This window comes from Pseudopipra pipra, chromosome 11, assembly GCF_036250125.1.
Source record: "Pseudopipra pipra isolate bDixPip1 chromosome 11, bDixPip1.hap1, whole genome shotgun sequence".
NCBI classification, from domain to species: Eukaryota; Metazoa; Chordata; class Aves; order Passeriformes; family Pipridae; genus Pseudopipra; species Pseudopipra pipra.
Genome location: NC_087559.1, coordinates 6,652,979 through 6,680,638, shown reverse-complemented (window position 1 = coordinate 6,680,638; position 27,660 = coordinate 6,652,979). Strand labels below are relative to the sequence as shown.

The 27,660-nt window shown below is 41.9% G+C and overlaps 1 protein-coding gene across 32 annotated transcripts in view; it reads right to left on the bottom strand.

Moving 5' to 3' along the window:
* Nucleotides 1-27,660, bottom strand: part of MAGI1 (membrane associated guanylate kinase, WW and PDZ domain containing 1) — a 327,423-nt gene that overhangs the window by 85,918 nt on the left and 213,845 nt on the right. For all 32 annotated transcript variants that reach the window (XM_064667274.1, XM_064667280.1, XM_064667281.1 and 29 more), the window contains exon 3: nt 2,009-2,128. In XM_064667274.1, the coding sequence (XP_064523344.1) occupies nt 2,009-2,128 (120 nt within the window). The remainder of the gene's footprint in view (nt 1-2,008; nt 2,129-27,660) is intronic.

Genomic DNA, 27,660 nt, shown 5'->3' with positions numbered 1-27,660 from the left:
TTTTTTTAATAGACAAAATTGCTGGTGATTGCAGCATTGAGTTTGAATCACACCATCTTCCAAGATCTAATCAGGATCAACACTGTCCTGATCAATACAGTTGTAAAATAAGATTTCCAAAAAAAGTACAACAAAGCCATTAAAGAAATCTCAGAAGGCAGCAAAATAATTTCTTGAAGCCGTAAGTGAAAAATGAACTCTATTTATTTCACATTACAATCAAATAGTAATGTGTCTTGATGCATATGTGCACACATGAATCATCATTATTTGCTTTATTCTTATTGATTTTTCCTTCTATGGGCCAGCACTCCAGAACCACAATGCACCAGCATCACTGATGCCAACAGGGAAAGAGGCTTCTCAGCACTTCTGACAAATTATTCCTTTAAAGTTCAGACACTTCTATCACCCACAGAAATGAAATACACATTAGACTTATGAGAAATCAACCTCATCTTCAAGCAATTCAAAAGAGCAACCCATGAAACCTAAACAGTTTAGCTGCTGCTGCACATAATCACATAAGCAATGAAACTACCATGTTATAACTGTCCCAGATGGATACAGCATTTCCTGAAAACTAATTCCCAGCATATCCCAGGAGCCAGCTTACAGACAGTTACCCATTTTGTCTTTCCAAGTGGAAAGGTCACCAGAACAAATGCGATCAGGAAGCAATGGCAAGGCCCTTCAGCTGATCTATTTTGAGCACCATGACAAAGAAAACTAATTTAGTGTTATAATTAGAAACATGGAGAGGAAAAAGCTCATTTTGGAGAAGAGCTGCTGCTGGAACGTTTGCATTGGTGCTGATGGAGCTAATCAGCTCAGAGAGGTGGAAGAGTGAAACCAAATTATACGTTTAGCATCTTCATGCAAACCAGGTTTGACACTGCAATTGTCTGCAGTTGGGAATGAGCACAAGGTTTAAAGGTGCCCTTACAAGGGAGTTTTTAAAGTAGTAGACAAGCAAATAGTGTTTCAGGACTTTTTTTTTCAGACCTTGAAAAAACAAAACCACATGTCACAATCTTTCCTGTTCATGTTTGATGACTACTTTTCAAAGACTACTGGCCATTTGTGTGTAGCTCATATTTTTAAATGTATCCCATATTTCTTACTATAAAGAATAATAAGAATAAGTCTCCAAGAATAAGGCTTTTTCAATCTCTCATAATAACAGAAAGTCCCATTAAACTTCTTGCAAATGGAAATATGACAAGAATGAGCTAAAGTACACTGGAAGGACTTTCAAACCTCTAAAGTATTTCTTTTCATTGTCTTCTCAAGAGGTACATTTGAATGTTCTCCAGAGGAAAAAAACCCAATACACTCCAAAAGGAGTTTTCAATTTAAAGGAGATACAGATTGCAGGTTTGGTTACACAAGTCCTTTTGTGTACCTAAATACGGCCAATTTGCCTGGCATTTCTCTAGGAGTCAAAGGTATCTTTTTCCTGCTCTCACCCTGGTTACATTTCAATGCCCCTTGGCTGCATCAGTGCTGTTGTTTGCAAAGTAGTGCTTTGCAAAAAGTAAAAAAGACCAACTCCATGACCCAAGTTAGAAGCAATTATCTGAGAATAAAGAAGAAAAAAAAAGTCCAAAAGCAGTGCATCATGTAGCTCTGTAGGGAACACAATTGGGTGATGAAGGATGTGTATTTAGGGAAGATGAAGGACAAGAAAAAGATCAGGAGAGAAGAAAAAGTGAACATGATGAACCACAGTAGATACTAAGAACAGATGCAGACTGCCTCAGTATTTCCTTACTGGAGTACATATTGGATTTTCCTGGCATACTGATGTTAATCTTTAGAGGCAGTTAACTTGAAGGGAAAAGACAAAAGCACAGCAATATGGGAATTCCCTCTCTCAGGGTACAGAGAAAAGGGAAGTAAAGCACTAGGATGGAAAGCAAGGTCCTAGCTCGAGCAAGGGTGGTGCAAGTGTGGTGTCCTACCACAGCTATTTTAAAGTGCTTTTTCACTGCCCGTGGCTCCATACCTTCATAAGTTCCTACTTCCAAAAGGGTCCCACTTCGCTCCAACTCCAGAAATTCCTCCACAGTCAGAAAGTTATAGTCCACACCAGGCACTTCTCCTTCTCTTGGAGGGCGGGTTGTGCCTGAAAGGAAAAATTAGCACATTAATACTAGTTAATGTTGTTTTCTTACCAAAGGTAAAAAGAAGAGTAAAAAAAATTCATAAAGATGCAGCAGTACCTGTAGGATACAATTCTGTAAGCTACACAGTGTCAGAAGAGTTCAGTTACAAGTTAGGAGCCCATGTAAAAACAAGACAAGACATAGACCTCTGGTTGAGCTGGAAGTATCAGCTGGAACAAAACAACCAAAGGACAATGTTTTTTTGTATTCTCAGAAAGACTGTCTGGCAAAGAAATCTCTCATACACATGCAGAAACACAGCTGGAAAAGTTTGGTATCTGGGAATATGCCAGCAATTACCTTCCTGCTATTAGCATTGTCTCTCATATGTCACTAAAATTGCAACCTGTATTCTCAGATAAGACAACTTCTTTCTAGGTTCCATTATTTCTGTATCACTATCTCACCAAATGTTCTTTCACATCATAAAGATAATTTCTCCCTTGTTTCTCCTCAATATTTTATCTCTATTTATATTATTATTATTTTTATTCAGCTTTAAAAAGTACCATGAGACAGTTTTGATGCACCATTCTCACATGCTCGCTAAAGAGACAACCTGCCAACTGTTTGCACAGAAGTTCATCTATAAGTTCATTCCAGTTCAAGAAATATTTTTGAGTAATAAGTCACACTGAATCTCTCTCCAGCACTTGACAATTTAAATAGCACCCATGGAGAACGAGGCTCTGATCACTGCTACTCTGCCAGCTCTGAAACTCATCTCCCTTCTGACCAATTTACAGCCCTCTGAAGCATAGTGTAAGATGAGTCACTTCATGACTTTTTTGCTAAGATGGCTTGGGCCACTGCATTTTAGGTCACTGAGCACAGCTTCATTGATTAGGATCAATTTCTATTCAATAGCCTTTATTTTCCATGACTCTGGAGGCTGGGAGGTGGCTGGATTCTGTACATCTGAGATTAAACATAAACGACAAATTTACAGATGGTACAGGAAAGTGAATTTTGGAATAAAGAGCAGAGATAGAGAGTTGGATGTGTCCGAGTGATGTGGTTGCAACCAGTCTGCTGGCTTGGGAATAGCTTCAGAGATGTGGAAACCATACCTAACATTTAATGAAGCATGATTTCTCACTTCTGAGGGACTTTTCTGGCCCCTGGGCAGCATCTTCTCAGTGCATACAATTTCTTAAACTCTCTATAAAAGGACAGAAGAAAGAATAAAGAAGCTGAGCTTCTGGAAACTAACTGGGAAGATTCCAGCTCTCAGAAGTTGAAAGAGCATAAATTTACCATGCCTGCATCTGGCAAATGTTTTCCTCAAGTGCCAGGGAAGCGGAAAGTCTGCTTATCCACTATTCATCTGAGAGACTGTTCAAGAGGTCAGTCTTGCCAGAGTGACATCCTTGAAAGATTATCACTAATTTCCTTGATAGACATCCACTTTCTCTAACATCTTCCATTTCTTGTTTCAAAATAGAAACTCTCTCTTTTTTTATTTTTTATTTACCATCACTCTTCAGATAGCCTACAAATTCCCATGGTTCTTCTATCACTCCTTCTCTTGGAGCTGTGTGAATGGGTGAAGGTGGGAGAAAAAGTAAGGAAGGGGATGGAAATGGTGATGAATATCTTCACCTTATTAGCAGAATTACTCTTTCCTATTTGAAAGGATTGGATTTTGCATTCTTTTTGTTTTTGAATCCTTACAGTAAGACTACAACAACCTTTACCAGATGGATTGTAACAGAAGACAAATGTCTTCCACAGATCTAGTCCAGAGAAATACTGAAGCTGCTCCACGTGGCCCTCAGTGCCCCAGTGTCTGTGTTTCCATCCAAAGGCAGGCAGCAAAGCTGAGCAGGCAATGACCACACAGCTCCCTCCCTGGCACACAAGGAGCATGGAGCACTCACCCAGCAGCTGGGAAGAGGGGTAGCAGCCCAGATGCAAGATCTCCTCCCTGAGATCTGACAACTCCATAGACACTCAGGTTGTGAGGACCCTTCCCAGAGCATCATGTCTGTTGGTCACTGCCACATGCCCCTAAACCTGGCTCACGAGAGGGAAGGAAGAATAATGAAAAGCCACCCCAATAACTATGTCCAGTGACGTGCTGTAGCTGTCCCATGCCTGGAGCATAATGGAAGTGAGAATTAGACTCTGCAGTGCTCCTCATCCATCAGTCAAAAGTCACCCCGAGCCATGTGGCACACGAGCCAAACGACAAAGATCAGGACTTACATTTTCCCAGTCACTAATAACACATATTGATGAGACACAAAGATCAGGGAACTTCAGGACTGCTTTTACTTTATCTTTTAAAACCTTTTCTTTCCTTTATCTATATCTTCCCACAGAGAGTATTTATTAATCATCTTTTTTCCCTTCTGAATTTTTATGGCGGTGAAATTGCAGTCAGCAGTTTACTAGTGCTGGCTGCCTATTTGACATGACAATTATATCTGCCATAATTCCTCTGAGCCATTTTAATGGATCTATTTGTTTCATCTCAGTGTTCTTAATTTCCTGAATATGTTCAAGTCGAAAAATCGCAGATGTGCTTGCTATCAGCACGACTGCCTGCAACACACACTGAATGCATTAGGAACACCGAGTCGCCCCGTAAAAGAAAAACATTACATCACAGAGATAACATTTGTCACCTCACTCGGTGCTCAGCAGCAAACCGAGGGAAAATAAAAACTACATTGGTTAGGATTTCTTATCTGGGCGAAGGCGAAAAACCCAACAACTTTCCATGTTGCTGTCTAGAGCAAAGATTGCTTGCAGATGCTCCGGCTGTTATCCTGCTTCACATCTGAACAAGTGTTACTGAATGCAATTCAGGAAGGCAGGGGGAAGGGAAAACCCGCCTCCGTTTTTCTTGTAGCAGAATGACAGGCTGCCGGCTGGACACACGCCTGGCAGATGGCATTTCAAAGAGTTTTCATGAACCATCTGGGATGTGTACAATGATTACAAACCACACTTACAACAAAGCCAGAAGGGCTGCTTCACAAGGAGGGTGGGGGGAGAGGGCGGGCAGGAAGAAAGGGGGGAAGAAAAGAAAGCAAAGAGGCTCATAAGCAAACTCCATGACTTTTCCCAGGCACAGGGCACCAAGAAAAATCAGCACCTTCCACCCAGAGCCTCTTCCACAGCCTGAAACAACTGCTCCACGACTGTGCAGCATGTGTGCACACAGGCCAACACCATCGCAGGCTGCAAGCTACCACTGCAGCTCTCTGCTGATAAACTCCAATTGTAATTAAGTCTCCCATCATTAACGTGACAATTATGTACAAAGCATGGTGTGTGTGTCCTCCTTCCCCCTTTAAATTGTATTTCAGCATCCTTACCACAAGGATGGTCATCAGTGAAGGAGATGACTGTGCTTTTATCAGAGCTAATAGCAAGTTAGACCACTGCTAATGGCAGAGTTAATTGAGCACAATAAGAGCTGTAGAGAGCCCAAACAAGAAATAACATATTCCATAAGATGAGCCAATCATATTTAAATACTTTAACTTGCCTGATATGTTTGCACTGAAACATTAAGTGGCATGAAATCTTATTGCCATTAGGTTGCAATTTAGCTAATTAATTTGAGCTACATCCATTGTGTGACTACCTCAGAATTGTTAATGCTACAATAAAAAGGAACTGGAACAGAAACTGAGTGGCTACCAAGTCCTTCTGTGCATTTAATGGTAAAGCTTTCAGTCTTATTTGGTTAGAATGTCACACAACGTATAAAACTAGTTAGATACATTACATTCACAGGGGAATTGCTCAAATCTCCTGTAGCCACAGAAGACTCACGAAAATAAATAATAAAAAAAAGCATTACCTTCTCTCATGGTCTACAGAGGTAAAACTACATAAAACAAGAGTAGCTCAGATGCTTGATGAAATGTTTGCCCAGCTGTTGGTTTGATTACCACACTCAAGCTATCTCCACCCCAGTTTATTCATGCATCCCTAATGCTTGGGCCACAGAAGAGGGATCTCATCACAGGCTGGAGAGCCCTCCTGAGAAACTGCTTCTAGGCACAGGTGAGTTTGTCCAAGCAGAGCCCAGCACTGTACTTGAACTAATTTAGAGTTTGTCACCCATGCCTAGAATAACTGGACTGTGGCTCAGATGTATTGATGACTATCAACTGTTCTTCTGAGTAATTTAAGCACCCATTTAAAAGACAAATAGCAGCTTCTGTTGCGATGCCTATCAGCAATGCTGACACTTACCCAACATGAGCCTCAATTATAGTATGGCCAGGCTGTTAATATATGATTCAAGGGCTGTTTAGCTCCTTATCAATCTACCAGGGCTTCAAGTTAAATTGTTAATGGCCACTGATGCCCTGCTGCTAAATTAATCAGAGTCTTTCTTATTGTAATCTAAAAATAAGACTTCAAAGGGGTTGTAGTCACTTCAATTGCTTTCTTGCTAAAACAAAAACAATTCTTGAGCAGTAACACTATTACTATGCACCAAAATAGCCCCTAGCAAGTTATTTAGAAGTTGCCTTTTCAAGTGCAAAATACCTACATCTCCCATTTGCAAAAAAAAAAATAAAATAAAAAATTATTGCTGCAAACTCCTTCTCCAGTTCCCCTGGCTGGCAGTGACAATCTCGTGAGCCACCAAAATATGGCTGATTAAACCTTAAACCACAAGTCATTTGGTTCTCATTTCCACTGACCAGCTTCTCTTAAAATGACAGACAATGGGGGAGTTGTACACTCGAAGTAACGATGTAGTTGCTACAACCATATTTTATACAAGTCACTGGTGGTTACCAGCAGTGAGTGGAACCGTGGTAAATAAGGTTTTAATGTGAAGCGTGCAGGGATGGTCCTGACTCAGGAAGCTGCAAGGCCAAGAGCTGCTGTGGGGGGTTGCTGAGTGGTTGGCTGCAGGTGGAGTGGGAGGAAGGAGGGATTCTGCTCTTGCCATTGCTCTAAGACTGGTATTTTTGTTCATTCAGCAAGAAGAGACTGCTCTCATCACTACACGAAAAAAGCCCTTCAGCTGCCAAGGAAGAAACATATGAGGAAAAGAGCCCCTTTTCCCTGTGCACAGTGTTTAGAGGTCACCTTCTTCCCTCACATCACAGGGTAATTTGGAGAGCCTGTTTTGGCTCTCCTGCATCTGTCACCTACAGTGCCAGATAACTGGAAGGCAGGACAAACTTCACAAATCTGCTAATGGCAAGTGGAGAAGGGAAAAGACAGGGACAACCTGGTCTGTCTCCAGAAGAGGCAGCCTGATCAGCAGCCAAGCTTAAGGCAAAACTTATCAGCAGCACAGTATTAGAAACAGTCTCATCTACATTAACAAAAATAAAGCGTAACCTGTCTGTGAAAAGACACTGCATACAGAACCTTATCTTATTGACTTCTGAGGTTATTCAAAGTAAGAATACTTTTCTTTTTCAACAGAAGTAAAAGGAATTGTATTTGAACATTCTTGTGCTACGCATTATAGACGTGACCCCAGTACCTGTGGAAAGGGATAAGGAGTCATTTATATTTGTAACTACATAAAATACAGACATTTCAGAGAGGCCTAGCCTGTTACAAACCAAACATGCTCAACTTACAAATACAATTTTCTGCTGAAACTCGAAACGCAGGAAGCTCATTTTGAGATTTTAAATGCTGTCTGTCCCTTCTCTAGCCCATGACTTGATACCTATAAACCACAAGAATGTGACAAGCATTCAAAGTGTCTTGGTGGCAGAGTAGAAATTCAGTCCAAAGGCGAATGTGGTCTGTCGCTAGAAATTAACTCACAGCTCCGTTAATGATGCATGTGCAGGAACAGATGCTGATTGACTCTTCCTGGCCACACAGATAACTGCAGTACTAAAAGCAAATTTCTGTCACCGTGGTCAGCAGGAATGACTGATTAAACCCAGAAAACAGCTGACCAAGACAAAACTGTCTTTCTACAGAGAGATTTCAGAGAGAAATGCATCACGTGGCTGCCATCTAAAGTCATTTTACTTCTCTAGGGGGAGATGGAAGGGATTTGAGCCTAGTATCTCCTTCTCCCACCAGCCTTTCCAGCAAGTGGCCAAAGCAGGATGCCACAGCAGCAGCTTGTGAGGACACCCTCCTGCTCAAAGGACTGTGCCAGCCATGCACACAAGTGATGGCAGGTCAACCCTCAGCACATGTAGAAGCTGTTTTTGTGTCCAGTTGCATCTCTCTGGCTCTCTCCCCCTCAAAGACATACTGACTGCCCGGAGCCTCCCTGGAGAAGTGATTCAGCCAAGCCACACAGCACAGCTTAGATTGTGTAAACCCTCCAGGCAGCAAGTTATTTTTGTCCTTTTTAAATCTATTTTTGGTATTTCGGTGGCCTTCCCTGCCACCAAATAAGAACACTGATAATCTTCAACACATTTATCCTTAGAGAGTTTTGAGGTAGAGAAAGTGGGTTTGTTTCCGGTTAATAGCACAAGATCAGCCAAACCCAGGCTCTCAAAGGACTCCAGGAACCTAATTCCAGAGAAATCAATGGGATTTAGGAAACCCTACAGATCAGGATCAGGGCCTAACAGATTAAAAGGGACAAAAATAACTTGCTGCTGCGTTGGGGCTTTGCAAGTTTGTCTGTATGTGTTGCTAAACACTATGCCAAGGCTACACAAAGCCAATTCAGCATGAGGGGGTTCACTCTTCACTGTAATATCAGTTTAAAAGAAATTGTTAGTTACCTGATGACTAGAGGTAAGGGTACAAAAGCTGCCACACTCCCCAAGAAAGCCACTTAAAAAAGACCTGTTCAAGGATCTATGTCAAATAGTCAAACAGAGCATCACCTCTCTGACCTGGGAAAGTACCACCAATGGTTCAACTGCTGTGTGGCACTTGCTAATGCAGTTACAACCTCTTCATGTGTCCTTCAGAACATTCATTTACTTTGTTCTAAACAACAACAACAAAAAAGGAGTATTCTGGCATCAAATAAAACACAAATAATAAATACTCCTGGGTTTGCAACAGCAGCAGCTCGCCTTCTGGATCTCTTTCTTTGAGTGATTGCTGTTACCTCACCAGACACCTGCAGCCAAATCCCTCTCATTTCCCATGAGGTGGGACACCCACCAAGAAGATTAAACTTCATGAACTAATGAATTTGCCATTAATCCTGTGTTCCTGGAGTCCAACAGCACGACATCCACTAATTTAAATCACGAACTACTGATGAAAAAGCAAACTATGTACCTCCTTGGCAAGAATACCTTAGCTGTAACTGTGCACAGTTTTATTCCTTCTAATATATGGATTAGTGTAATAAAGTGTAATTTTATAAATCAATAAAGCTGTAGTAATGAGATTGCCCTGTAATGTTCTACTTTTAAATATTGGCACAGAAATGAATGAAAATTGCCATTTGTGTAAGTGTGGATGTGACTTATGGAAAGGGAAATTAGCTGAAAGTAAATTAACAAGGTGATTATATACTTGCTTTTATATTCAGTTTCTCTCATATACATTTTTAGAAGCCTAGATAATTCTACAACTGTGACACACACCTTTATTTCAAAAGGACCACCTTTCTTCTATGTAAAAATTGTCACAGTTACTTCCAGTAGAAATGTCTACCTTGGGAAAGGCTACAGCTGAGGATGGTAAATTAAATACATACACTGGGTAATTACAGAGCACCCTGATTAGCTGGTTATTTTTAATCCTGTAGATCATTCACTCCTGACTATGTCAACCCAAGCCCAACCTGATCCCTGCAGGGCTGCCCCACATCAGTCACCTCCAGCCTCACCGTGCTGAGGCACAGCAGTGCTCTGCTCTACATGCCCAGTGCAGCTATGGAAAAGCACAACATGGATTAAGATGACTATTCCATATGAATGTGCACATCTGTGTTAAATACACAGGCCAAAGGGGTGTGTGTGTGTGTGGAGTGCTTAAAATCTACTCAATAACTCACAGGAGACCTCGGATGTAGGGTGGCTCCCACACAAACATCACTTTTAAACAAATACCTCATTGTCTTATTTATACTTTCACATTATAGGAAGTAGTTTATCAGGAGGTACAACTTATCGTGCTTTATATCTGCTTTTTTCATGGCTGCTTGCAAAGCTAATTGATTTCTGCAAATTCCCAAAGAGAAGGTGTAGCCGAGTCTGAGAGCTTCATAACTCAAGGGCTAGCATTAAACCAAGCCGTGAACTGGTCAGTAGGAGCATTCAGCTGCTGAAAAACAAAATGCCTGTGATGTTTGGCTGAGTGGCAGAATTAACAGTGTAGTATTAAACACTGCTTTTCATTAGCTATCAGAGACTTCCACTGCTGGAACCGAAACCGCAGCGGCTCCAGTGACCCAACGGGTCCCCACTTGCTCCTTGCACACCCCACTCAGTCAGACCAGGTTTCCTTACCGGATGGATTCCAGGTTACCTATAGCAAAGCCTCAGATATCTCGTTCCATTGAGCCATCTATTCCCGGTGCAGTAACACAGAAGCAGCTCAAGCTGGTTCCAGAACCCCTGGGCTTTTATACCCTCACGGTCTTCCCCTGTGCAAGTCTCGCTCTTCCTCCCGAGTCTTTGGCTCTTGCCCCCGCCTCTGTGTCCACCCACCTAGCTTGTGTCCCCGGTCTTCATCTCCTTTGTTATCGAAAAGGTCGGCAATGCCAGGCTCCTTCTGTGTCTCTCAGTGTCCATTCACCTGGCTGGCATCCCCCAGCGTCGTGCCCTTTGTTATCCCAAATGTTGGCAGTTCACGGTCTTTTGTCTCCCAGAGCTCAATCCGCATTTCAATCTGCATTTTGGGAGTCCAGCTACCGGGACCACGTGTATTCCTCAACAGCACTACTACACAAGCTGCCACAACTACGGAAGAAAGAAGCCATACCTCTTTTCTTTAAAACTTGGATACCAACAAATTTTAAACACCACAAAACTAGAGATCCTATTTTCTGTTCTACTTCAAGGCTTCAGACGTGCCCTGTGAACAGATATTGTAATTAAGCTCATAATAAATGGCATATCCAACACAGACCAAACACCTACATCATTTCAATTCAGCTTTTATTCAAATAAAATATTTGCTTTTAACATCTGCATATATATGTGCACATATACCCATGGAAAGATATTCTGCACTTAAAAGCCACAGTAATAAATTTCAAATTATTTGATGTCCAACAGCTCAGCTGCTTCAACAAAGGTTCTTTACCTCCCTTTGCTGTTTGTCTTCCTAGGCTGTTTGTACTGCTGAGATAAGTACAATACAATGTGGGTCATCCCTGGTTGGGTGTGATATAAAACTCCTTCTGTTGACTTTAATTGCCCTTCTAGTAGACCTCTAATTTGCAGTTAAAAGTCTTAATAAAACACCTCACCTAACAGCATGCATCTAAAACTAGATCAATTCATTGGCCTAATCTCTGAAAAATTCCACCATAGAAAGAAAGAGTCATAGAAAACATTCAGATTGATGTCTGAGGCATTGCCTGAAGTTTCTTTCAGTGATCACTTCCAGTCTACTGATACAAAAGACTCAAAAGAGAGAGGGTTTTCCCCTCTTTTAAAATAACAAGACAAACAAACACCCCGCCCAACAACAACTACACACTTCTACAGGACATCATTGTAGTTATTAAAACCAGTCTTTTTCCCTGAACAGTGTACACTGGAGACACTGTCTCCATGGTACACTTTCTCCCCTAGCCCAGAGCCACGAAATGCTATAAACCTAATGGACTTTGAACTGTGATAACCTCATCACACTCTTAAAAAGCCACGAGTCTCCTGTGGCTCTTCAGTGTTTGGTTCTGCCCACTCACCAACCGTTGGTTCAGATGAGTCTTTTTCCCAACAAATCCTTCTTGACCTTTGCTTAGTAGTTTTCCATCTTCATATTCAATACCGACCAACAAATGCAAATGTCTCAGCTATAGCAAGAAGGATGCAGACTATAGAAACATGCAGTCATGTAGCCATATGGATGCACTTACTGTAAAACTCAAGGGAAAGACTACAACAGACAGCAAATCTACCCAGCAATATGTGCATTTAGGCACTATTCCCTACAGATCCTGTCCCTTAATTTTACCTGTTCTTAACTGCTACCAATTTCTGCATTTTTTTTCAGCAGCTCTGTATGTACAGCATGCTTTAGTTCTTCATGATTGCTATCGCTTCAGCTGGTTGAAAACATTCTCCTGGTTCACTTTCTGTGGTGCTGATTAGGTAACAGCTCAGGATGCTGAAAAAATGCCAAATGTTGAGAAGCTGATTGGTGTTTGAGTTTCAGATTTGTCCCTATTGATAACTGGAAGTGTTAAAATGTAAAAGAAAACAAATACATAAATTTTAATCCTTTTCTTGCCCCACTGAAATAAAAAACTATTATAATATTTTATTTACTGTTCCTTTGCTGCAAATTCCACATGTCCCAGCTCTAACACAGAAAGACCTTATTAATTCTTGTAGTTTTGTAAGTGCAATAAAACACTGAAGAAAGTGCAAGCTCCAATACATTCTCCCCACTTTAATTAAAACATTCCCTGGTACAGTAAAAGCCTGCTGGTTACGTAGTGCATAACTCTGCATCTTTGCAGTCCAGCACAAACTGTCATGTTATTGATAATGTATACAGGCTTCTCCATTGATTTTATTGCTTTTTCAGTCGTACACAAATAATAAAAACCATGCCAACAAATCTTGCCATCATCTACGAGTTTCATAGGATATACATTCACAGGGTGTTTTACTCTGCCTTTCTGAAGCCAAGCAACACTCCTATAAAATACTCCAGTGCTTGAACTGGGGACAATGACACAGTGTTTGGCTTAAATGGTCTTCGCTTCATTTCATCTGATTACTTCTAGTTATACTTTCTCTCTGCTAAATGTCCCTGCATAGCCATTTACAGCTCTGAGATCACACAAAACAATCACATTACACACTCCATCATTTTATTAGCTTCTTGCAAATCATTTTCTCCAAGTGCCCCAATTTTAAATGCCATTTTAAATTCATTTGCTGGTTTACCAATGCCCTGCTGCTGTTGACTGGGCAACAAACATGAGATGCCACATGGAGCTGTAACATCAGCAGCTCCCACTTTCACTGTGGTGAGTAATTCCAGAGTATCTCCAGGTCCCCACCATCGCTGGTTTGAATCCAACATAAATAAACAGCACACAATAATTATCCTCATGCAACTGTCTGGCAGCCCAAACAAATGAGCTGTTCCTTGTCTTGCCTCCAATTCCCAGCAAAGAGAAACACCACCAGGTTTTAGCTTGTAGTTGTGCCGGCATCACCCACAGGATAAGGAAGTAATCCTCAATACCACAATTACCTCCTCGGCTTAGACACGGTTGGTGGAGAATGTTGTTATTTGGGATGTTGAGAAGACAGTTTCCCCAGAACTCTGCTTTCTCATGCTACCAGATCAGTACACTCCTGGAAAATGAATGCCTGGAAGCACACAATCAGATCCAGGCTTTAGAAAAACCCTGAGATGAGATTCTCTCAAAAGAATCTGTATGCTATTTGACTTAGAGGACAGTCGACTGATTATCAGAGAGACAATAGTTTTTCTCCAGGACAAGGATACCACGCAGTAGATAAGACCTTACTAAAAAAAATAAAGTTTAAACCTAAACTCCAGAACTTATTTTCAAAGTGTGAAGCATTTATCCCCTGACAGCTGTGTTGAGTCCTTCAGACAAGTGATGCAGGTGAAACCACTTTGCCAGACAGATGCTGGTACAGAACTGGTAATGGTACTCACTGCAAATCACCTGCTCAGTTCAAAGCACACAAGTATCCCAATTGCTTCGAGACCAATTTTCATGATTAGTGTTAAACACATGCTCAAGTTATTGCAGGGTAACAGCCTCGAGGCAATAAATGTTTTGCGAATAAAAAAGAAGAATTGGTCTTAGCTGGGGTTCTGACTCAGGACACTGCTGATTAAATGTGGTCCCCACTGCCCACCAATATTGATTCCATCTCTTAGCATCACACATCCCAGCACAGGACAGACACACTGGAGGCCCACACTGAAACACTGGGCTGTAAAGAGCAACGCAGGTTTTCTTCACATCTGCTCTCAGGAAAATGGCAACCAGGGGCAGAGCAGCATAGCAGTCAAAAAAGCTGGTTTACCTGATTTCAAGTAGAACTATGAGACACTGCAAATCAGAGCCGTGATTATCAGACTAGCCATTCATTAATATGTCAGGAGTCTAAATTGCCAGTACAATGACATACAGATGTGTACTTAGATGAAGTCATAAATGAAATACAGCAGTAAAGCTCAAACATTCAAGTAATGTATTGTTTTGTGACTCTGGAATAATTTTTTTAAAAAAACATTCTCTTGCCCTGCCAAGGACATGTTGCAGAAAGGCAAAAGAAAATCAGAGAGAAATCCTTGCTACCTCTGGCACTGCAAGATGAGGGTGACCAAAGTCCAGTGAACGAGACATAATTTAATGGGAGGCATTTTAAACATTTAAAATAAAATGAACACCCAATCTTCCAACACCCATCAAAAAATCTGAGCAGCTCCCATTTGTCAGTACACTCGCCTTCAAAATGCCTCCAGGAGGGTGGGAAGATGAAACTGCCCCCATTTTTCCGATGGGTTATGGAGCAGCCAAGCCGGCAGCCCAAGCTCAGAGCCGATTAGGAAGCGAAAGAGCAGAAGGTCACTCGTGTCCCACAGTTCTGTGGTTAGCAGACAACGTTTTGGAGCTAATAGCATTACGTGCTCTGTGATGCTGATCTGCTGAGATAAACGTGACAGTCCTTGGTGATGGCTTCATCAGAGGGAACTGCTGACTCAATATTTAGGCATAGCGGCGAGAGCTGTTTGTGTGCATACACTGAAAAACAACAGACGACTTCTGGAGCAAAACACATGGGGAAGTTTCTTTCTCCAGGCAATACAAAAGAGCCAAAGTACCTAAAGTACTTTCCCACAGTGACTGTGCAGTAAAGTAAATTAGAGCTCTGTGCAGCAACCATCCATTATCCTATATATTTTTAGCAATTCTGAGATTAATAACTGAAAAGGGCCAATAAAACAGTATTACAAGGAAATACACATCTTTTTGATGAACCGCCACTCACTCCTTTCATATCACTTCATACCTCAACAGAAAATTTGAAGTTTGATATATTCACTATAGCATTTTTCCTACCACTATTGTCATTTGTTTAAGTTATGCTTTACACTTTCTAGATGAATGAATCGCATTAATTATTTCTTTTTTCCTCTCTGACTGTTAAGCCAAATTAGGCTACTTCCAGAGTTGAAGGGGAAAACACAATTATTAACGCTTCCAAACATCCATTTGGCAGAAAAATATGGGGAGGGGAAGACATTCCTGTGAGCTGTGAGAAAGTATTTTGTCTGTTGCACAAATAACATCCTCTCCTTTATTGTTGTAGCTGTCTTTCACCTATAAGAATTTTACTTGAGATAAGACTGTAAAGAAGTGTATTTGTAAATCATAGCTCTAAGACAATCTTCAAAATACACAAAAAATTATTAACACTTGTGTTTGGAGCCAACTCTACCAGGTTAGAATTGCAAAACCTGCAGCTTGGAGAGATTAGTCCCTCCTCCAACTCTATCGGTTCTTCCCAGCCCTCCATCAGGGGCCACAAAACTGTTATTCTGAGAGCTGAAGCTGATTTCCTGGATCATTTTACTCAATGGGAATCTCATTTATTATTGAAAATAACAGAAACTTGACCTTCCCTAGAGACTTTTACAGAAGTTCAGACTGGAGGTGAATTTGTCCAACCTGCATAATGCAAGTCAATTCCTCGCAGGGTAAAGCAGAATTCAAAGGGAACAAGGCTGGCAGAATTGAACCTTTTGTGCATAATTAATGCAAGCATCGATCAGCAACAGCTTGGATTTGGAATTTTTATGAAAGATAAATGCACAAGGATGAACTTATGCACTTTTTAAAAGTCAAACTTCGAGAAACCTGGTTTGATTAATGAGAGGCTCTCGCTACCAAAACCTGAAGCTGGTATTTTCCATGGCACACGCACCAGCATCATGCAGCAGGAATGGTTCAGAGCAGAAAGTTCAAGTCTGGAAGAGGACTGGCTCTGCACTAGCAGACATTGGAGATAGTCCTGACCCAGTTACTTGCTTTGGTAGTGCCAAAACCGTAAAACTAATTTGCCTCTGGGGCTGGAGAAGAGCAGGAGGTGAGGTTACTGCATAGAGAAAATGAGTTTTTTTAAGTGCAGTCACAGGCACATCTATAACCATCAGCAGTCCAAGTATCCAGCATAGCTGTAAAATAATTCTGTGACATACAAGATACAGAGTAACTGATTTTATAACTTTCAAGACAACACCTTCCTCCCTCTCCACAATGAAAAAGGCAAGTTTAGAACTAAACAGGAGGTCCACCAAAGGTAGTGTTCAGGCACTATCAGTGGAGAATCCCTGCTGGCATGTACCAGTGGTCCCAATGGTCAGTCTCTTTGAAACTACGAAGGGCAGAAAAATAACTCTCCCTATCACATCTTAGAGGGATGGTGCTTAGACAAAGCCACTCTCACCTTCAGGTATGGGAATGGACTAAACGACCTCCTTCAAGGTCTCCTCCAAAGTCTGCAAATCACAAGAGCTGGCAACACTGTAATCATGCAGTAGAATTTTTCAGGAGGACAGACTTGTTCTAAATTATGTCAGAGTAGTAGTAAAGTGTGCTAGTAGAATAGGATTTATTTTTTTTTTAAAGTGTCCAAGCCACTCATTCATCTGTTCAGAGCAGGCCTCTTTCAAATGTGCACATCTTTTACAAAGTGCACATCTACAGTGCAGTCACTTGAGGACAGAGCTCAGCAGCCAAGTATTTATGGATCCATCAGGGCAGGTGTTGCAGCTTACCAAGGGCAAGAGATTGTGCAACTGGATTATGAGCAACACTCAACTCCAAATCCAGCCAAGGACCTTTACACACCTGTGATCAACACTTACCAGCAGAGACACAGCCACACACTCATCTCCACATGCAGGCTTATGTAAATTCACGTTGCAGATTAAAGGTTTAAAAGTTTGTGAGGTGTTGAGTTTCCACACAGATAAGCATGATGCCACGTGCTCAGCCAGCTCCCACCCCCTCCTCACCTCCAAGTGCCCTTTGCCCTCCCAGTCCTGCTTGCACATCCCCACCTCCCACTGCTGGCTCATCCTCACACATCCCTTCGGGCAGCACAGCCTGGCAGCCCTCAGTAGCTGCATTTGGACTTCAACAATACCAACTAATTTTAAATGATATTCTGTATAACCTTGGAAACAGCTGTGTATGATGATCGTGGTCCAGGCAGATAAAAGCTGGTAACACATCACTAAAAGAGCATGTTTAGAGAGGCAAAAAGAGATGGATGAACCAGAAGGCCCATATTCTTCAGTTCTCAGTTTTGTACAGAGCTGCAGTTTTCCAGCTTAGCACATCAAGAGACTATGGTGATTTTCTGGTTAGTTGGGGGTTTTTTGTTTGTTTTTCTTCTTCTTCTTACCGGTTCAAGGAATTTCCCCTTCCCTCACAGACACAGGGTTTCTGTCCCTCTCTTTGACCAAAATAGGTGAGATCAGAAGGAAAAAAATGCCTGCTTTTTAAGCAACTCTATCTTTCAAATCAGTAACCTGGACCTTGGGACAGGCTCTTGACCTTCTCACCAAAGAGGGATGAGAACTCCAGGTGTGGACTCCCCTCCCACACTGGATTACAATGCCACTTCTGCCTACTTTGTCCACTAAGTAGTAGCTAGATGCCAGTTACTGTACCCTCACAATCTGCTTCAAGACACCTCTTGTGACCAGCAAGGCAAATGGAAGGCCAAATCTGTCACACAGACTGCACTGATTTATCTGCAATAAGAAGCAGGACTAACTTGTCAGGTCATCCAGACATGAAGGTGTTCCTAGTGATTAAAGCCTGTAAGGTTATTTTTTCTCTCCCTGAAGAATCTGAAGGAAGGGCAAAGTTGGTCACCTCCCTCTCTGAGAGACAGCTTGGTTCCCATGCTAAGATTAAAGAGCAAAACGTGTGAAGGTTTGCATGACGGGTTCCCACTTCAATTAGGAAAGCGTAAGAGAGCGCCAGGGTTGTGCTCATCACTTCTGGGGAAGAAAAAGAGCCTGCATCACTCACCAAGAGCCTCCTCGGGCAAGTTTCTAACTCCTCTTTAACACAGCCCCTCCCTTACTCTGTGCACCTCGACATGCTCCACATCCTGATTTTGTGCAATATAAATCAGCCTGTTTTACAGGGGTCACTCATCTCCTACAGCCCAAGCTCAGAAGTGGAAAGAGTTTGTCACCAGACATCAAAGCACTAAAGACCTGTCAACACTTTCTAAGCAACAAGTTTATGAAAGTCTTGTATGATCAGCTTCCTTCCTGCCCTTGCCTCTCTCCTTGTGTATCTCCAAGAGGGAAGACAAATTGCTAATACTAAATTACCTTGATAAAATTACACATCTCCACTGCTCTGCACGTTTCACCCCTTGGCACAGTGAAAATAAGCAAGACATGATTGCACCAGTCTAAGTGCCCACAAACATACAAATAAAGACCAGTAGAGCAGAACAGGAATGCATTACCCTTTCAAAGCTCTGCTGACACATGGGTCTGGGCTTCATTATCACCTCTGGAGTTTTCACCACTGTATGCTATAATTAGAAGTGTGTTAGAACTCAGAACACTGCAATCATCACTGGCTTCTGCTGGCATGAACATGATAAGCAGCAGAGCATGAGGCAGAGAGTTCTTAAACAGAGATTAAGTCTCACCCTCTTCTCCTGTTTGAAAAAGACCATACTGAATGAACATTTTAAAGAACATGAGGCTAGTTCATACTGCATAGGCTCCAGGGCCCTCAGTTAACATCAGCCTCCTGCTCTTAATTCGTGATGTTGCAAAGGGGGCTGGTGGTAACAGGAGGAGGAGGGAGAGGGCAGACTGCACTGAGAAAAAGGGTTAAAAATGCCACTAAAAACTTAAATAAAAACAACTCTGAAAAGCTGACCTCTCACATGTCAAGTACCATTTTCATTACTGATTAAATATATATAAAAGTTTTTATACAGCTGTATTATTAGATTGTTAAATACATATACTCAAATGTTTCCTGGAGTTGAATAGCTCTGCAGGAGTCATTCCTCACCCTTAGTAAATATTCACAACATTTTGGCAGACTTGCTAAAACTGGAACCCACATATTTCATTTTTTTTTCTTTGTTGCATCAACCTGCAAATCATTCTGTGTTTGTGCATTATTCAGATTTTCACAGCCATTCACTAACTTTAGGTGCTTAGTAGTTTTGCAAAACTGCATTAAACCCCAGTATGTAACAAGCTTTTACACAACTGACATCCCAAAGAGGAATTTTTTTATGGGTTTCTTTAACTGCTTAAAGGCTGATTGCACACACTTATCTCTCACCACTGGAAGGACTATAAAGCTAAAGTGAGATTTTATAACCCCATTTCAGGACACTAAAAGTATGGGGCTGTAATAGAAATGCTGACATTATCCAGTTATGGTGGTGCAACCTCTCCACCATAATTATGTACAGTTGGAGATAATAAGCGCTGCTGATTCAGGAGGAATCTCTGATTGGGCTGGAAGATGGAGAAGTGCTGGATAATCTGTTTCCTGAGTGGCAACAGCAGGCCTAAAGAGCATAAACGGAGGAGCAGAGTTTGTAAGGAAACAACAACAAAGTCCAATCATGAATCCTTAGAGATGCTCTTATTCCTTCCATTGTTCATGTGATTGCAAGAGACCTAAAGGACTCATTCAGGACTTGTGCTAAGGGGACATCCTGACATTTCCTGGAGGAAGAAGTAGCACTGATGGCCAGGAAAGGTTTGATTACACAACTGAGATCCAGTCAAGAGAGCACAGAGCCCTGATAGTCCGAAGAACTATGCTCTGTTCTGACCTTTGAAAAATCAAAACCCTTTGAAGTATCTCAAGTTCAGCACCAAAAATGAAGGCACGTTAAAAAAAACCTCAACATGTATGTGATACTACAATAAAGCTGTCTGAATAACCTGTAAAATTTGCCTTGAAATCTCTGATATTAAATGAAAAAAACCCTAAATAGAACTGTTTCAATGAGTAACTTCTTTTTTAAAGAGTAACTTTTTTTCCCCCTCCTTCCTCCTGTTTTTACTTTGCTTTGGCGGGGGGGGACGGGACGAGACAAGACAAGACTTTTGGTGAAAACTACTCATTAGGTCCACTGTTTTCCTGTACCCTTTCTCTTTACCACGTCTCATTTTTTACATATTTATGTACTAAATTTCCTATTAAATTATCAACTTCTCAAAAAAATGCTTGTTTGATTGATACAAAAAGTTACAAATGCAACACTGTGACTGGCTCTAAAATTACTATTAATAAATACATAATGAACGTTGATAAGATTAACAAACCATTCCAAAGATTCGTTACTATATTCACTCCATAGCATAAACTCCAAATTAGCAGTAATGCCAGCAGGCTATTAATATTCCCAGATTAACAAAATGCAAGCAGATCATACAAGGATGAGCTTGAATTTTGCAAAATAAAACGCCTGGGTAAATATTTAGCATAAAAGAAAAACAAGGTGTAAGTTAATATTTGTTTAGCCTGGTGTGTTAAGGAAACAGATACACGGGGGTTGCAACATTTAATTTGAGGGAGGGAATGCATTAAGGCAGTGGAGCACAGCGTCCTTACCCATTGCATGGGACAGAGTCAAGCTGCTCAGCAGTCCCTTGATGGTGACAGCTGCTTTCTAGGAGCAGGGCTCCACATCCAGCCCCATCCCAGGGCTGGCAGCAGGTAAGGATATGGGATCAAGGGCCCTCCTGGCACAACAGCGAGGTTCAGGGTAAAACCTCCTGGGAGGTGAGCGAAGCAGGTGGTCACAGGACCTGTTCAAGCATCACTCGGGCCCTCGCTGCCCTGTCACCAACAGGGCGGGGAAAGGGTGCTCCCCTTGGCCATTCCCAGCAAGATCCCAGCCAGAAATTGCAGTGCCCTCACACACCAGCTGTGTAGCCTCTCCCCTTCCTGACAGCAGAGAGCCCGTGCTGGCCCCGGTCCCTGGGTATAAACCAGCCCCCATCACCTTCCCTCCATCCACCCAGCTACCTGGCATCACCTACTGCCCCACGGGAGAGGTCAGGGAGGAATACACACTTTTCTGGTTGGCTTCCTGTCTGCCTGATGCCCTAAGGCACTTCCAATTTAATATGTATTTCTTTTTAAAGTAAGTGGAATTGAAATAAATCCATACTGTTTGCCAGTTTCCAGCTTATGTAATCAAAGTCAACTGTGCATTCACAAATTCCTCCCTTCTCTGCAAGCTAATCTGACAGCAGCGGGGGGGAAATATTCTCCTGTGGCACTGCCTTGATTTCCCCAGGAAAATAAAATGCCTTCAGTTTATAATGGCCTAGTAATGAATTAAAAATTTTGAAATCCATAAAGGAACCTCAGTAATAAGTTCCTTAAAAACTGCAGACACAGTCAAAGCAAAGACAAAAAAGGAAGCAGAAATATGCTTGAAATTAAGTGGAGACAAATCACAAAGACATGGATATGATGAAGCAAGGCAACAGGCACACCAGGGAGAGGGGGGAGAATTCATTCACCAGTCTGAGTTCACCCATTAAGCATCCACTTTCATCAGATACTAAACAGAAGTTACTGCTATAGTTTTGTTCATTTATCCAAAAGACCTAATTGGAGTTTTAATATACAGAAATATCAGAGCTTTCAAACCTTGTGTATGAAAGCTGATACAGACTCTCTGGTTAAATCAAAATCTATGACTCCACTACATTGGGAGGTGCTGAGATCCAGGCATTTGCATGGCTTAAAATGGCTGCAGCAGTTCAAGGCTTCTGTAACTTATTGTACACAACACCATAGAGCATAGGAGAAGGGTCTCTTTCCTGGCTATACACTATTTTAAATTTAACAAAGCCAACGTAATTAGCCCCATGAGCACCCCTCCAGTAACAGCTCCAGCTCCCAGCACTAGTGAGCTGTATGCTATGCAGTAATTATGCTACCAAGCTGTCAGAGCCTCCTTATCTGCATGCAAATTAGTTCATATGCTATACATCTGCTGTAATGACAGTATTAAACCAAGAATTTTATAATGAAGCCATCCTCTTTATAGCAACATAGCACAATTACTTTATTAACATATTGCACATCTACGTCTGTAACTGCTCCCAGTCAAATAGCCGAGTTTTCCATTCCCCCATACAGCAAGATCTTCTTCCCTTCTCTCCCTGTATCTGTAAATAAACACAAAGAACGAGAACGGGAATTTCTAAACTACCTCTGTACAACACCACTGCTTCATTGTTCCCGGGGAAGTACTGCACCAAATGCCATTAAAGCGTGACTAGGTGAATAAATATTCCCATGATGCTCCAAAAGGTTAGGAGATGAAACAGTAATAATCAAATCAGCAGCTGTTTGCTCCCAGCCTTGACATCAATCATCAGCGTCTGTCAACCAGCGGCTGCTGGCACCAAACGGCGGCGGGAGGGGACCCAACGGGGAGGTGACAAGCGGCGAAGGAAGCGCGAGAAAAACCTTCACAGGCAAGGCGGACTCGGCGCCTGGGAGGACTTCTGCCTGGAAAAGGGATTTGGGAGGCGGTGGGGGATGCGAAGGCGAGACCACAAAGCGCGGCCGCCGCCCGCCCCCCGCCCCTCGCCGCGGCAGGACTCGCACCGCCCGGGAGCATCCTCGCCTCTCCGGAACGGGCAGCATCGCCTCTCGGTCCCAGCCCTCTTTCTAACACTGGTGTTGGGAAAGTTTGGTGGCTTCTAGGCCCAAGAGATTTTTTTTTCCTCAGCTTGGCTTTTGCAAGAGGTTTGCAGTTCTCTAAGAAGGTTATTTACAGTAACTAACCGCAAATATATAAAATAGATAAAGGACTTGATTAAATTTCCTTGTAGGTATGAGTTCTTCTCTTCATTACTTTGTGAGCAACTGTTCAGTTATTTTACAGTTAGAAAGAAAAAAACCACCAAAAACCCAGATAGAAAAAATGTGGGATCAACTCTAAATCTTCAATAGATCTTTACACCTATTTCTCAATTTGGGTGTGTTTTTAACCATCCAACTTTATTAGCCAGGGATCTGCACTCCAACCTTCTTGCAAGGCTGTACCCTTGAAGCCAGCTAGCTGCCTCTCCAGGGTAAAAAGGAAAGGTCATTTATAATAATGGGGAATATCAATTCTGGGACCTCATTTCACTCAATCTGATACAGGTTATTTATACTTTTGACCAGTTGATTACTTTTCAAAAATGTTCTAGGGAAAAGAGTAATTGTGCTTTACAGGCATCCTCCATGGGCAGGAATAAAGGCAAGTGGAAGTGGAGGAAAAAAAACCCAACAAACCCCCTTTTCATGTTATATTTTCCCAGGCACCAAAAGGTGTGGATAGGTCTCAGCACTACTTTGTTCTCCATGCAAATCACCTCTTTCATCAATTATCTTAAAGCCATTTATAAACACTGCTATTTCAAAGCCAGGAGGAGATAGGTGAGAATTACCACGGACAGCACAAAGATGTTCAAATACTAAACAAATCCAAATATTTTCTTAAAACCTATATTTACAACTTCAGTGTAGCCCTGGGTTTTATGCACCACAGTGCATAAAACAACAAACAAAAGAGCTAGGGAAAGGCACAGAGCAACGTTTCTTTCTCCCCTACAAAAGCTTGTTTTATTTTTGTCAGCATAACCTGTAGTTTGCTGGGTTTCTGTGAGATCAAATATTTGATCAGTTTATGAGAGGGATGATATTATGTGTTTTCCTGAGGGAACAGGGTCACTGGATTTCACGACCCTAGAGTATATTCCAGCACTTGGTTCCCATGAGAAAAGTACTAAATTACCGTTTTCCTTTGGGAGAAGGGAAAACAAAATCAGAATATATCATAGTCCTCCTGCAGCTACTAACAAGATCTTCTGTAGCCTTTGACACCACCTCATGAAATAATGCAACACAAGCCACCTTATTAGCACTCAGTGGGCACCCAACCAACAGACTGTGCTTTCAGAGCAGCCAGTCTTGGGAGGAGCAGTTCAGCCTTATCTGCTGGAAACCTCTGCTGCTGTGCTGCCATTTAAATCTCTTCCCTGCTGCTGCTGGTAAAGGTGAAGTCTATTGTCCCTTAATGCCCACCAAAACACCCTGTCATTAGCTGCAGGGAAGCTTGGGTCGTGTCCTGGAGGTGGCATTGATCTCACCCAGCTTTTGGGGCTGGCAAGGCAGACAACTCAAACTGAGCCAGTGTTTCAGACCCCCTGTGCTCTCCATGGCCAGACACAAACACGCTCCAATCTGGGCACCGCTCAGGCCAACAGCTGCCTTATGATGAGCTGAGCTGCACTCCAGGAGTATCAATTTATTTGCATTGGCTTTAAGGGGCTTCTAGAGCATTAGCTCAGATGCAGATAATTTGCAGTCAGGTGAGATAAATGCTATCTCAGAAGCATAACAACCAGTGTCACCAGCCCGGCTCTCTCAGTGACACTGAATTCTGGTGTCAATCCCTCCTCGCTGCTCTTCTCACTGTGAGCCCCTCTACTTTGCCTCAGTGCCTCAGCTTCTTCATCCTATCCCTGGGATTGCCCATCCACCCTCCTCTCCCTCTTCCATCTCCTCTGTGTCTCTGCATACTCCTTCAAAACCAGACAGGTTTTTTTCAGACTCACCAGTACATTCCCCATCACCTCCCTCATCATGTGTCAGGTTCTCTCCCATTACATTTTCATGAGATACCACAGGACAGTTCCCTCTCCACCTAAGACAGGTGCAACACCTTCTGCCATCTCTTCTAATCTCAAGGTGTCTCTCATCAACTGAATCAACCATGAGTTTCTGGCTCCGGCTTGGCAGCTGAGTTACCAGTGCTTGCATACATTTTTGTTGCATTATTAAAGAAGAAATTCTGCCATCAGCACAATACACTGCTAGGAAATAAAACCACATGGAAATCACCTGCAAGGTGTGCTATTTTAGGTGGGACTGCAAATGTAGGTCAAATTTTATTAAAAAAAAATCCTAGTGACAGATTTTGGAAGGAGAAAACTTCTCCTCTGGGTTGCATCTGTTTATTAAGAGGTTCCTTATGAACTCTAAATTTTGAATCTATCCAACACTGGTTTTTAATGGAAAAATCACATAAGCACACACAATTCTTGTTTCCTGACTTCAGGAAGCCAGGATGCTCGCATCTCATACATTTTGAGTGATATTCATGAAAATGGAAATTGTTGTTTCACACTTAAAAAAGTCCAATTTGACAGTGAAAAAACACCCAAAGCACTTGAGAATCAGCTCAGGATCACTTCTTGTTAAACCTGTTAAAATTATGTGTGCCCAATTCATTGAGATAAATATCATGCAGACTTCTCTTATAAGCAAATCTTCCCAAAGCCCATTCTACTCTGGCAGCCAGTCCTTGGAGTATTTAAGTTTTCCACGCAACTTTGCCATCTTCTCTCCCTCATGATAGCAACACTGGCCCATTGCAGTAGCACACCAGACTGCAGAAATCTGCAGAACCACCTTAAAATATTGAAATACTGAAGTGACCTTGTTTTTTAACATACTGTAATACACTTAGTGTGTACATGACCCACATTAAAATTTAGCGTATGGGCTTTGGTCTTTTCTTTTTTTTTTTTTTTTGTTAAACATTTGAGATTGCTATTGCACCTGAGCAAAGTTTAATCATTATAATACTTTAATTTTGTAATTAAAAAATAGGGAAGCCAATCCCAAGCTGGGAGTACAATGACTGCACTTCATATAGAAAAGCTATGACAAGGGATAAAGCAATTTATTCACTCCTTCTTCCTTCACCTAGAAATTAAATACTTCACAAAAGATCATCAGCAAGATACTCAATCTGTAGACACTAACAACCTTGGCAGTGTCCTTTGCAGAGCAGAACAGCTGTTTAGTTGATGGGCACTGGGAACCAGCAGGGAAAGCTACAGCCTTCTCCACTGTAAATGTTGCAGGTTTCTGCTTTCCAGGCACTCCTGCTTTGTGCCCTGCTTGCAAGAGAGTCCTGAACAGAAATATTGCCACCAACATCACAAACTATTACCATGAAAAACTGCTCTGTTCAGGCATTTGTTTTGTCTTAAGTGTACTTAAATTCCAGCAGGTGACCCTTGTTGCTTTCAAAAATTAAAGGAAACAACAAAATGTGAGTTTTTTTGAGATTTTAAAGTGCTTAAATCCAGCTACCATCATTTAGCACTGATTGTAGCCCAGCTGTGCTGCAGCCCTTCACTGCAGAGTCCTCCTTAGGCCAACTACACAATTAAATGTGATGAAATAAAGGAGGAAAACTCATTTCACCTTGCCTTCACACTGGGCTAAATACATTCAAATGCTCCCTTTCTGCAGCTCACCTGACCATTTGCTTCTAACTGTAACATCTTCCTGACAAAGATTTTACATGGGTCTCCCATCCCTCAGCAGAAAGAGAAAAAAAGAACACAACACCTTCCCCCGGCACACTGGGGAACCCACCAGTCTACAGCTTTTACATGGGGCCTCTGAAACCCTTGTTCCTGCTGTGCTTTCCAAGACTGGTGTTTACAAGCGTGGGTAGGGAAAGTAAAGTAGTGTCAATCTCAGAAGATCAAAACCCATGACTTTGAAAAACTGGTTTGGGTCTCTGATTTCTAAATTCCCTTTATCCGCTGTGGTGTGTGCACGATGCTTTGTACTGTTAGCAAAATAAGCAAAGTTGAGAAGAGGAATTTTGAAGGGTTTCTCACATCCTATCTCTAACCATCCCCAAAGGGTAATTCTGTCTTGGTTTTCCTTTTAATCTTGCTGGAGAAGAAAGGTAGCTTGCATCTAAGCAACATCTCACGAAAAGCCATCTGGCCCAGGATGCAAGCACAGTAAAGTGACTGTTCTTTTCTCCACACCTAAATGATACTTTACCAGGTACATGAGACACAAAGTTTGTTTACAATCCTGCTTCCAAATAAGACCACATTTTAGGAATGACACTGCAAATGAGATTTCTCAAATGGTGCAAGGTCAGCCAGAAGACGATAGGAAAGACACAGACTTAAATCCACTTTCAGGATCCCACTTCTAAGGCCTTCAGGAAGTTAGGCTATTTTAGTAGAAACCTGAGCAGTAAAAGCAACAGTTCTGCTATTGTTTATTACCTTGTGTGAATAATACAGCAGTTTATTGCCTCAGTTGCACAAAAGAATTATGTGCCAACTCTTCCAGCTGAGGAAAAAGCACCATGTTGCTTTGCAATTAAAAACAACGTGCAAGAGTGCCAAGGGTGAAAGGTGGAGAAAATCCTGATCTCCCTCAAACAGAAGGAACAAAAAAAGTAGAGCTGTGGTACAAAATCTCTTTCTATCTTTGCTTTTGTTTCTCCTGAGTCTATAAAACAGTTGTGGTCAC